At 35.3% G+C, this 11,783-nt stretch overlaps 2 protein-coding genes across 2 annotated transcripts; both read left to right on the top strand.

Moving 5' to 3' along the window:
- Nucleotides 1-1,884: 1,884 nt before the first annotated feature.
- On the top strand, nt 1,885-4,162 carry LOC111883395 (GLABRA2 expression modulator). The gene is made up of 4 exons (XM_023879721.3): nt 1,885-2,464; nt 2,715-2,816; nt 3,260-3,531; nt 3,619-4,162. The coding sequence occupies exons 1-4, from the start codon at nt 2,089-2,091 to the stop codon at nt 3,805-3,807; spliced, it is 939 nt and encodes a 312-aa protein (XP_023735489.1). The 5' UTR covers nt 1,885-2,088; the 3' UTR covers nt 3,808-4,162.
- Nucleotides 4,163-7,720: 3,558 nt separating this feature from the next.
- Nucleotides 7,721-11,200, top strand: LOC111883392 (receptor protein kinase TMK1). Its single transcript, XM_023879719.3, has 2 exons — nt 7,721-10,117; nt 10,384-11,200. Exons 1-2 carry the CDS (start codon nt 7,822-7,824, stop codon nt 10,914-10,916), a joined length of 2,829 nt encoding a protein of 942 aa, XP_023735487.1. The 5' UTR covers nt 7,721-7,821; the 3' UTR covers nt 10,917-11,200.
- The last annotated feature ends 583 nt before the right edge of the window (nt 11,201-11,783 follow it).

The following is an 11,783-nucleotide window of genomic DNA, read 5'->3' on the forward strand; positions in this document are numbered from 1 at the left end:
TGAAGGAAAAGTGAAAGTGATGTGAAGATAATATTTGCTATTCTTGGAGTAAAACTTGAATTGTTCACATATCATTAAATGGTGAAACATTCACTCCTTATATAGTGGAGGATGAACATAGTACAAATCAAAGAACATTCTTTGGACTAGACAATAATCAGTGTTTGATAAACTAGTATCTAAAAGATACACAAAAGTAAGTCCTATGAACTGTTACATCAAAGTTAAGATAAAATGCATTAAATGCGTGAACATACTTCGAATCTCGGAACATCTCGATCTCGGATTGATCTCCATCTCAGAACTTCACCATAATCTCGGAATCAGCTGACATTGGAACTTGATTGCTTGGGATTGCTAGAGGTTTACTTTTCATGATTCAACAATCTCCCCTTAAGTGAACTTAGCAATCATGTCAACCTAGTTGGCTTCTTCATTAATGAACATGTAAGCTCTGTAGAGCCAATTTCAGACTTCCAGGTACCATTGGAGATGGTTGATGAATTTGTTCTTCATGTGATCTGGAGCATCAGACTTGGCTACATTGGCAATAAGATTTTGGAGGATCTTGGAGGGAACGAGGTGTTTGTCAAGGACTCGAAAGAAATCCTTTCTATTGGTCTTCTTTTGCAAGACATATTAGAGCATTGGTTCCTCTATAGGTCCTTCTGCTAGAATTTCTTCTTCAGGCAGTTTATAGTCGATCTTAGCCAAAAGTTTTTCAGTTCCGAACATATGTGCAAGTTCGAGATCACATCGGCATAAATCAGCAACATAGTCTTTGAGGAAGTTCATTGTGGCACTGTAAGCAAGAATGCTCATTTGATCATTCTGGCGACTTCAGAAGTGGGTGGCAATCGTGAGGACATCATTCAGATTGATGGAAGGAAAGTTTGCATTCGTGATGGTGATGGTGGTTGTTTTGTTACAATTGATGTAGTACCTGTACAACATGCAGTTCATGTCAAACTTTCTCTGAACTTTTCGTCTGGACCCAGTAATTTTTGTGATTCTCTTCCGAGACCACACTTCCTTTTGAGGTTGTGCATTGACGGAGTATAATGTCTTCAATCTTTCTCTCTCGGTTCTGATGATTGTTTGAGGATCATCATCTAGGTGGAGTGGAGCAAACTTGACGTATTACCTTCTGAAGGGAGAAATTAGGAGATCGATTTGGTTTGCATCTTGCATGGGTAGATCATAATACATGAATAACACAATGTCTTGATCATGGATTATCCCTTCACAAAGAATTGGGGATATGCCCACCATCAGTGTGTGTCTCACACAATCGGTAAAGGAAAGAAATAAAATAGGGTGAAGGGTATACAATCCAAATGCAAAAATCGATTATTTAAGAATGGTAAATCGGATCTTTGATGGTGGAATCGAATGCTTGTAAGAAAGAAATTGCATCTCTAATGCTGGAATCAATTGTGAACAAGGGTTGGATCGCAAGTGGGTTTGCACAGGGGAGAGAGAGAGAGAGAGATGCGGGCCCAAATTAATTATTTATTTCCTTTTTCATTTAAATTAAATAGTAAAAACATAAAAAAAATATATCAAAAGAGCATTATAGTCATTTTAATTTTATGAGAGACCAAATTTACGTACAAACATGGCCAAAAAGACCATGAAGCCAAAAAAATCGGAATTTTGACTAAAACCCCCCAAAAAATACATACGATATAAACCATTTTTTACTTTTGTCTATTGTTTTTTTTTTTACTGACCTCAGCACCAAATTTGAAATTTGGTCTTTCTAGAATTACCCCTAAAAGTTTTAGATCAAGGGTTAAAGTTAAAAGAAGTTCGAAATTGAGGGGTTAGACTTGGTTTTAGTTAATACTTCAAGATCGAATCTCTTTTCCCAAGAGAGGAAAGGAGGAGGAATCCATTTCATCTCCCCTGCGAAATATATTGAAAATGTCGGACCTGAAAATCGTAATAGAAAACAAAGACACTCGATTTCATTCGCATCCCGCGTTGGGCGCCGTTTTTTGACGCGCCACCTCACGCGCCGTCGAATTCCATCCGTTCTTCAAAAGCTAGAACTAAAAAGCTTTATCAATCAAAAAGCCTGTCCAGATGATGGAATCGCCGAACGGTTCTACAGGAGAAGAGAACTTGACGAAGAAATCGGATGCATCGGATCGCGATCACTCCCTGATTCATGTGAAGCTGGCTCAGGATCCGGATCCGAGCCCGAAAACCCATCCGGTTTCCCTTGAAAGGGACAATGCTGAGATAACTGATGACCATTCTTCGTCAACAACAACACCGGGAACTTATTCGCCGTCGCCGACGGCTATCCGATCGAAGAAATCGGTTCGGTGGAGTCATGATTTGGTGGAGGAGAGGACGTTGCCACCGTTGGAGAAGAGTGATGACGATTACGATTCATCTAATCCTTATGTTAATCGTTCTCAGGGATCATCCAATTCTCCAGCATTCAACATCAACAGTTAGGTTTTTTCCTGTCTTACATTCCAAGCCTACAAAAACTTATTATTTCTCAAATTGCCTTTGGATACCTATCGTAGTTCCACTTCTCAGGTTATACTTTGTATGCAAAAATCGATATTCTTCTCTTGCATGTTACTCTTTTCCCGAAGTTTATATAATATTCTTCATGGATTGAGTTGTAATTGGATAACAACTAATAAGAACAGACGATATGTTCATAGATTCACAGTTTCTGCTGCGTTTTACAGATTCTATGGACAATATTAAAGGTGCTCTTGGTAGATGGAGAAAGAAGGTCGGAGAAGCTACAAAAAAAGCAGAGGATCTCGCCGGCAATACTTGGCAACATTGTAAGTTTTTAACCTTTTCTTTTTGTATGTTTCTTCGCCTTTCTTTTTCCTTCAAGTTAGTTTCATTCATCTATTTGTGTCATTGTGGATAAATCATATATGATCAAGACAACTATCAAATAAGTCCAGTTGATATAAATTGCAAAATATTCCCCAATTTAAATCCTTTCAACTGCATTTAGGAATATGTATAGCCTATGATTTGCTGATAGTTTTCTTGAGTATAAAAAAGAAACCTATCAAATTGCATATAACACTAAACATGATAGGCTTCAAATACATGAAACATTTGAGGAGACTAATGGTGAAAATCTCATTTTCAAAGCAACTCCAATACTGTGAACAAAACCGAAAAGTTAATTCACAAATTTATGTGTTGAAAACAATACATTAAGAACTATGTATTATGACATTTCTTCATTAAATTCTTGTTTTTATATCAGTGAAAACGGCTCCTAGTCTTACAGATGCTGCATTAGGAAGAATAGCACAGGGAACTAAAGTTCTAGCAGAAGGAGGCTATGAAAAGATATTCAGACAAACATTCGATACAGTTCCAGAAGAGATTCTTCAAAATTCATATGCTTGCTACTTGTCCACGTCAGCAGGCCCTGTCATGGGTGTCTTATATGTATCCACTGCAAAACTTGCATTCTGTAGTGACAACCCATTGTCATATAAATCCAATGACAAAACCGAATGGAGCTATTATAAGGTACAATATATATTCATGTAATGTAGCTGAAAAACATATTATAATTAATAAATAGACTAATTTTTTTTTTTTTTTAAATATTAATAGGTGATAATACCATTACAGCAGTTAAAGGAAGTGAATCCATCATCAAGTAGGGCAAATTCATCTGAGAAATATATTCAGGTGATATCAGTGGATAGTCATGAGTTTTGGTACATGGGGTTTTTAAATTATGATGGAGCTGTTAAGTGCCTACAGGATGCCATACAGACACGTGGCAGAATTTCAGTGTGATGGGGTGAAAATTCAAGATTCAAGATTCAATTCAGTGTGTTATCATGTTATGATGTTAATGGCTTGAAAAAGGTCTTAATGGGGAAAGAATTTTGGGGGATGTGATTGTTGTGAAAAACAAAGTATTTATGAAGGTGCAAAAATGGTGCACAGGTGGTGTATTTGGACATGGGTTTTTTTTTTGTACACGTATACACGTTTTTGGTCCAATAGGGTTGTAATTTAATAATTTTTAATTCATGGGTAAGTTGTAAACTTGTATTTGAATTTGAGAAATATTTTGTTTTTTTTCTTTGTTTCTAGGTTTTTGGGTTTATGTTTGTGTTTGGTAATTGAAACACCAAAGTTTGGTTTACGAATGCTTTGAAGTTTTCTTGTACATTGAAATAAGTTGCTTAATATGTGGAGTTTTGTATTTTCAACTATATTTAATGGAAAAGAAAGAAGATAAAGTTGAACTTACAAAAAAGACAAATGTTATAAATTAGGATATAAATTAGGATAGTTATATTTATCTGTTTCTGTTAGAACTAGTATATAATTCTCTTATATTACTTATAAATACCTCCATGTAATTGAATCATTGAATACACATAAATATAAAATTGATTCATTACATATAAACTGTTCTTATATCTTCTCTTTTACATAACTTTAGACCGCAATGCTTTGGCCCATTAAATCAAAGATATTGACTTGATTTTGTCAGTTAAGTTTCAAATTTAATTATATTTTTCTTTGTATAATTTTTAAAATCCCAAATGAATTGATTTTCCAGAGATATTATATATTTATTTTCAAATTATGTTTATAGGGCATATGTTTATTTGAACTCCGAAGTCAATCATATATTAAATTTTGTTAATTGTTTGATCTTTGAAATCTTATGTTCTATAGTATGTTATATGATTTTGTTAAACTTATAAAATGATAATTGTACCATGTAATCGGACATTTTTCTTGTTTAAATGTATATTACTTGTAAATTTTTTCTTTATACTACTAGAAAAGTAGACTATTTATATCAAACCTGATATTTTTTACTCGACCCAATCATTTTGACCATTTTGTCTCGACCCGAACGTATAGTTAATTGCTAGTCCCCTAATCAAGAAAACTCTTGGATTCACTACTCATGATACGTAAAGAGAGTTGGAGGGATAAATTTCAAATCCAACACACAAACAACGTTAGAGATTCATGGTATGACGTTGTCTCCTAGAAAAACACAGTATCTAAAAATGGATCATCGTGTGTCAGGATATCTGACCCAACGCCAGTATAACCGGTTTATGTGAGAATGAGAGAAGGAGAGGGGAGTGACTTTGGGGTGAGCTTTTATGAGAGGGAGAAAACATTGTGCTTTAACACCATGATAGTTGTTGGAATCAATCTTTCTCATTAAATTCTATAGTTATTTATATATGAGTCTCTTGAATCCCAATATATATATGTCAAAAGGAAACTTACCTGAACCTGATAACATCCTAATCTTATAATAATAGGCCTAATAAAGGAAAATTTCCTAACGATAATAACATCCTAATCTAATAATTATTATTATAATATGCCTAATAGTCTCTCAATATATTATTTCAAAAAGAGATACCACATATTTTGTGCTCCACCCAACTCCTTTCTCCTTCCTCCTGGTCTTTTCCTGACCATATCTTTCTGAGTTAATCTCTCCATGTGCTTATATACAGTGTCTTCTTTGTAGTTTGTTACCTAACTAGGGGCATTACTACGTAATTTTACGCTGCTTAACCTTACCCCTTTTATCTACAACTCTATTGCACAAACGTTTTTTTTTTTTTCATACACTATTCTATTCTTTATTGTGCTATGGTGTTTCATATTGCATGAGATGATTCGGTTCGTACACACTTACAATATCATTTATTTATTACTACCTTTTTTGAATTTAGCTCGTATTTATAATACATTAAATAAAAATTGTTGTACTTGTTACATTCTACCAAAAAATATACAAAATGACGTTAAAAACTGATATGCTACTAATTTTGATCAACCATTGAATGCTTAAAACTTTAAATCATATAAATTGATAAATCGAGATCGAATATCTTCTAGAAAAAGATTGGAGTAACCAAGGGTAGTTTGGTAAGTATAGATTTGGCGAGTGGGGGTATTTTGGGAATTACAAGTTGGTGAGGGGAACCTGGGGAAAGGAGTTGGCACTAGAAAAGGCTAAAACTAAAATAAAAATAAAAATACATAAAAAGAAGCAACTATCAAAACTCCAACCTGGCTCTTATGAGGCCTTTTTGGCCCATGTTCTCACAAGAATCAAAATATTTTAAGTGGGCTCCAACCCCCATGTGCTACAAGACCCAATTTACATTTTCCCCACTCAACCTTTCTTCTGTTCACAATTTATACCCATGACTTTTAGTTTTCATGTTTTATGATTGGTTTTAATAATTTAATGTCATCATTAATTGGATATGCACAACCATCTTGTGGCTTGTATTTGTCAATGTATTTTTTTGATTTTTGGGTGGTTGTGGTGTGAGGATCTCTTTATCTTTGTTTTTATAATACTTAATTTGTACCTTAAAATTATAATAGTATTATATCATGTCTATGTTTTTTTATTATTAATTAAATGATATGTTGGTATATGCTCTAATGTAACATGAAAATTAGAACTTAATATATTATCAATTACGATGGTAAATGAAGAATACGATCATTCGCTATTTAATTTTTTTTAGTAGTTTATTGGACACATAAATAAAGATCTCATAACTTTTTTATTATATAAAACAAAAATATTTATTAATACAATATTCATACTTTGATGATTACATTTATTACTTGCTTTAACTTTAATCAAATTGACTTATTTAACTATTTAATTCATCAATTGGGACATGACGGAAGTAAGAAGAATCAATAGAGAAAATATTGACAATCACAATTCCATTGATGACTTACATTATATATTTTAATTGAAATTTGATTGAAAACGTTATGAGTTTATAAAACATAGAAATATGAATTTAAATATGTGAACAAATCTATAAATATTTGTATTTATTTTCTCTTAACATATCGCGCTAATTTAACATGGACTATATATTTTTAGCATGACACGATCCAAAAACCTTCAAAATAAAAGGTTATAAAATACAAATTAAGACATCCACTGAAAAGTTACAATAGTTTGAAAGGTGACGAAAATTAGTATTTGTTTTTTTTAAGATGCACAACTTCAAGATATGGTAAAGAATATTGATTTGAAACCATAGGGTTACAAATCCACGTCTTTATCATCAAAAGTTGATATGTTCGTATACAAATAAAATCAAACAAAATTGTTGATGGAACATCAATATTGCCATGATGAACATTGACTCAAATCTACAATAGCTAAATGATAAATTAGATAAAAAAAAAGTAATGAATTTGAATTATTTTATTCTTTTAGAACAATCCAAAACACAAAGTGTTTGTATTTGAAAAAAAAAAAATTGTTTGGTAATAATGATTCACAACCAACTGTATTTTAGGGCATGTTTTGGTATGAAACTTTTAATAGTTTTTGGAAGCTTTCAGCTAAGCTAACCGTTTATCGGCTCACAACATTCAACTTTCAGTTAGTTTTATTAAACATACATTTAATCACACTTTTGAAAATACAAATATTATAAACTATATAAAAGTTTATATAATGTAATATTAATCAAGTTGATTAAACTTTTTGTAAGATTCAAGCTTTTTCTTTGGTAATCATATTAAAAAATCAACACAAAGTTCGCTGTCTTCTTTGTGTTCAACCCACTCAAACCAAGTTGACATTTTTGTGGTAAAAAAAGAAATAGGGGAAAATTTGAAACATTCTGAAAGTTTAAGGACTAAATAAATATTTACCTTATTAGAACACACAAACTCTGTATTTCCTTGAGTTGCCATGTTCAGCTTCTTCTTCAACCTCCCAAACACACTTACTGAACATTTCTCTCTTTCTCTTTCTCTCTCTAACAGAAGATGAGAACTCATGTGGGATTGAAGCTTTTATCCACCATCGTTCTAATACTATCGTCAATCTTCCTCCATGGATACTCTCAATCCGACACCAACGATGCTGAAGTTATGTTAGCACTCAAGAAGGCCCTCAACCCGCCACCAGATCTCGATTGGTCTGATCCGAATCCATGCAAATGGACCCGTGTCGTTTGCTCAGATGAGAAGCGGGTAATCCGTATCCAAATCGGTCATCAAAATCTTCAAGGAACACTTCCCGCAAGCCTCTCGAATCTTACTCAGCTTGAGCGTTTGGAGCTCCAATGGAACAATATCTCGGGTCCTTTACCCACTTTAAACGGGTTAAGCTCATTACAAGTGTTAATGCTTAGCAACAACTTGTTTACTTCGATTCCTGCTGATTTCTTCACTGGTATGTCTTCTCTACAATCTGTTGAAATCGATAACAACCCGTTTTCGAGTTGGGTCATACCCGAAAGCCTCAAAAGTGCTTCAACTCTTCAGAACTTCTCTGCTGTTTCTGCTAACATAACTGGTAAAATACCCGATTTTTTTGGGCCGGATGATTTCCCGGGTCTTGTTAATTTGCACTTGGCTTTCAACGAATTGGAAGGTGAACTACCCATGAGTTTATCAGGCTCACAACTTGAATCTTTATGGGTTAACGGGCAGAAACTCGGTGGAAAGATCGATGTTATACAAAACATGACATTCTTGAAAGAGATCTGGTTGCATTCCAATTCGTTTTCAGGTCCATTGCCTGATTTTTCCGGTTTGAAAGAATTGGAGGTCTTGAATCTTAGGGACAATTCATTCACAGGTCCTGTTCCTGTGTCTTTAACCAATCTTGAATCCTTGAAATCTGTTGCTTTGACTAATAACATGCTTCAAGGGCCCATGCCTAAGTTTAACAATTCAGTTAAAGTAGATATGGCGAAGGATACGAATAATTTCTGTTTGCCTGAGCCTGGTGACTGTGATCCTCGAGTTAATACGTTGTTGTTAATCGCGAAATCAATGGATTATTCCCCTAAGTTTGCTAATAATTGGAAAGGGAACGATCCATGTGCAGATTGGTTTGGGATTACGTGCAACAATGGCAACATTACCATTGTTAACTTTCAGAGAATGGGGCTCACAGGTACGATTTCCCCTGAGTTTTCAGCTTTGAAATCGCTTCAAAGACTCGTTCTTGCTAACAACAATCTCACTGGAACGATTCCCGAAGAGCTCACCACTCTTCCCGCTCTTACCGAATTAGATCTCGCCAACAACAATCTCTCTGGCAAAATCCCAGTTTTCAAGAGTAATTTGGATCTAAACACAGCTGGGAATCCCAATATCGGAAAGGTAATCACTAATTCCAGCGATCCAAATTCACCCAACTCTTCAAATTCGCCAAATTCAACTGGGGTTTCGCTAAATGGTAAAAAGAAGTCAAAAAACTGGCTTGGGGTGGTTTTGTTTTCGGTTCTTGGGGGTATAATCGTCATTTTCTTGATCGCTATCCTGGCGTTATGCCTTTACAAGAAGAAGCAAAAGAAGTTTAGCAGAGTACAAAGCCCTCATGCCATTGTAATTCACCCCCGAAACTCAGGATCCGATAATGAAAGTGTAAAAATCACAGTCGCGGGGTCGAGTGTTAGTGTAGGTGGACTTAGCGAGACACATACGATCCAAGCCACCGAAGGAAACGATATCCAGATGGTGGAAGCGGGCAATATGGTAATTTCAATCCAAGTCTTGAAATCGGTGACCAATAATTTCAGTAAAGAAAACATATTAGGTCAAGGAGGATTCGGGACTGTGTACAAAGGCGAATTACATGATGGAACAAAGATTGCGGTTAAAAGAATGGAATGTGGTGTGATTACAGGAAAAGGGTTAGCCGAATTCCAGTCAGAAATTGCGGTTTTAACAAAAGTTAGGCATAGGAATCTTGTGGCACTTCTTGGGTATTGTCTTGATGGGAATGAGAAGCTTCTTGTGTATGAGTATATGCCTCAAGGAACATTGAGCCGACATTTGTTTAATTGGCCCGAAGAAGGGTTGAACCCGTTGGAATGGACCCGAAGGTTGGCTATTGCTTTGGATGTGGCTAGAGGTGTTGAGTATCTTCATGGTTTGGCTCAACAAAGTTTTATTCATAGGGATTTGAAACCTTCTAATATTCTACTTGGTGATGATATGCGGGCGAAAGTTGGAGATTTTGGCCTCGTTCGTCTTGCTCCTGAAGGGAAAGGCTCAATCGAGACACGGATCGCCGGAACTTTCGGTTATCTAGCCCCCGAATATGCAAGTACGGTTTTTAATTACATTTTATTACTATGTGAGTTTCAATTCCAATGTGGATTGGATTCCTTGTGGGCACTACTTATGCCAGTCTGCAAGGCGATTAAGTAGTGCCCACAAGGAGTCGGTCTGCCTAGCAGACCGATGTGTATCTGATTTACATTTAACATGATGGTTTTGGGTGGGATGGTGTGAGCCACCTCAGGTGTTGCTGAAAGAATTTTGCAGTAATGTGTACTTTTAATTCTAATCTTGGCTAATTTTTTATTGCAGTTACGGGGCGTGTGACGACAAAAGTAGATGTGTTTAGTTTCGGGGTGATATTGATGGAACTTATCACGGGCCGAAAAGCACTCGATGAAAGTCAACCCGAGGAAAGCATGCATTTAGTAACATGGTTTAGAAGAATGCATCTCAACAAGGACACTTTCCGCAAGTCAATCGATCAAACCCTAGACCTAACTGAAGAAAACCTAGCCAGTGTTAGCAAGGCGGCTGAACTCGCGGGCCACTGTTGTGCTCGTGAGCCATATCAAAGGCCCGACATGAGCCATGCGGTCAATGTATTGTCTTCCCTAGTTGAAATGTGGAGACCTTCTGACGAAAGTTCCGAAGATATTTACGGAATTGACCTTGACTTGTCATTGCCACAAGCCCTTAAGAAATGGCAAGCTTTTGAAGGAGGAAGTCATACAATGGATGCTTCGTCTTCTTCGTTTCTTCCAAGTTTGGACAACACGCAGACGAGCATACCGACTCGGCCTTATGGGTTTGCGGAATCGTTTACTTCATTGGATGGGAGGTGATGAGAGGGGTAGATTTGGAATTTTAATTCATGATTTTTTGGAGGGTGATTTTTGGCTTGGTTTTAGGGTGGGTTTGAATTATTTTGTGAATCTTGAGTTCTTGTTGTAAAGTATGTAACTTTAGAAAGAACTTGTGCTTTTCCATGTGTAGGGATTCAAATGGTCAATATTTTATTAGAATAGTCTTTTGTAACCTTGGAAATTTGTGGTGGGGTTTGATTTTTGTTTTATTATTTTAAATTCTTTCTGTGATAAGAACAATAAGAAGGAAGTGCTTTGCCTTGTGTTTTTTTGGCTTTTTGGTAATGGATTTTGAATTGAACATGTGTTACTTTTGAGGTCGGAAAGGAAGAGGGTAAAACTGACATTTCGCTCGTATGTAAACTGTTTAATGATTACGGAATATGGAGCCATGGACTATGAGCTGGGAGTTGTTGATATGAGCAAACCCACTTCAAGATTTACTTGAAAGAAAACAAGTTCTTTTGTTTTAAGGTGTTTGATATTTTATGTGATGATTATTATTGTGTTTGAAAAATATCAAGGAAAGAGGTTAGAATTATTCATTTGAATAATTATGTTGCTTCAAGGATAAAGATCTTCAAAAGAATTAAAAATAGAATGCAAGTCTATAAAGAATAAAGATCTTTGAAAGAATGCATCATAATGATCGTTGCAAATATTGGAAATAAAATAATTACATCGAATAGCTCAACACACATGATGATTTGGCTATTGGTTCTTGGTTTCAAGTATTATTACTAAACTAGTATTATTACTAAACTTGAGGGTGACCCATGTTCCCATGGAGTAGAGTTAATGGAACATATGTTTGAACAACCCTATTCATCTTCCCATCCATGTCAA

This window comes from Lactuca sativa, chromosome 2, assembly GCF_002870075.4.
Source record: "Lactuca sativa cultivar Salinas chromosome 2, Lsat_Salinas_v11, whole genome shotgun sequence".
Taxonomy (NCBI): Eukaryota; Viridiplantae; Streptophyta; class Magnoliopsida; order Asterales; family Asteraceae; genus Lactuca; species Lactuca sativa.

What these genes read in the sequence shown, in the direction of transcription:
- LOC111883392 (XM_023879719.3), top strand. Translation starts at nt 7,822, where the DNA reads ATGAGAACTCATGTGGGATTGAAGCTTTTATCCACCATCGTTCTAATA. An exon ending in TCTAGCCCCCGAATATGCAA is followed by an intron (nt 10,118 to 10,383) that starts GTACGGTTTTTA and finishes TTTTTATTGCAG; the next exon opens with TTACGGGGCGTGTGACGACA.
- LOC111883395 (XM_023879721.3), top strand. Translation starts at nt 2,089, where the DNA reads ATGATGGAATCGCCGAACGGTTCTACAGGAGAAGAGAACTTGACGAAG. An exon ending in TCCAGCATTCAACATCAACA is followed by an intron (nt 2,465 to 2,714) that starts GTTAGGTTTTTT and finishes TGCGTTTTACAG; the next exon opens with ATTCTATGGACAATATTAAA. An exon ending in CGGCAATACTTGGCAACATT is followed by an intron (nt 2,817 to 3,259) that starts GTAAGTTTTTAA and finishes TTTTTATATCAG; the next exon opens with TGAAAACGGCTCCTAGTCTT.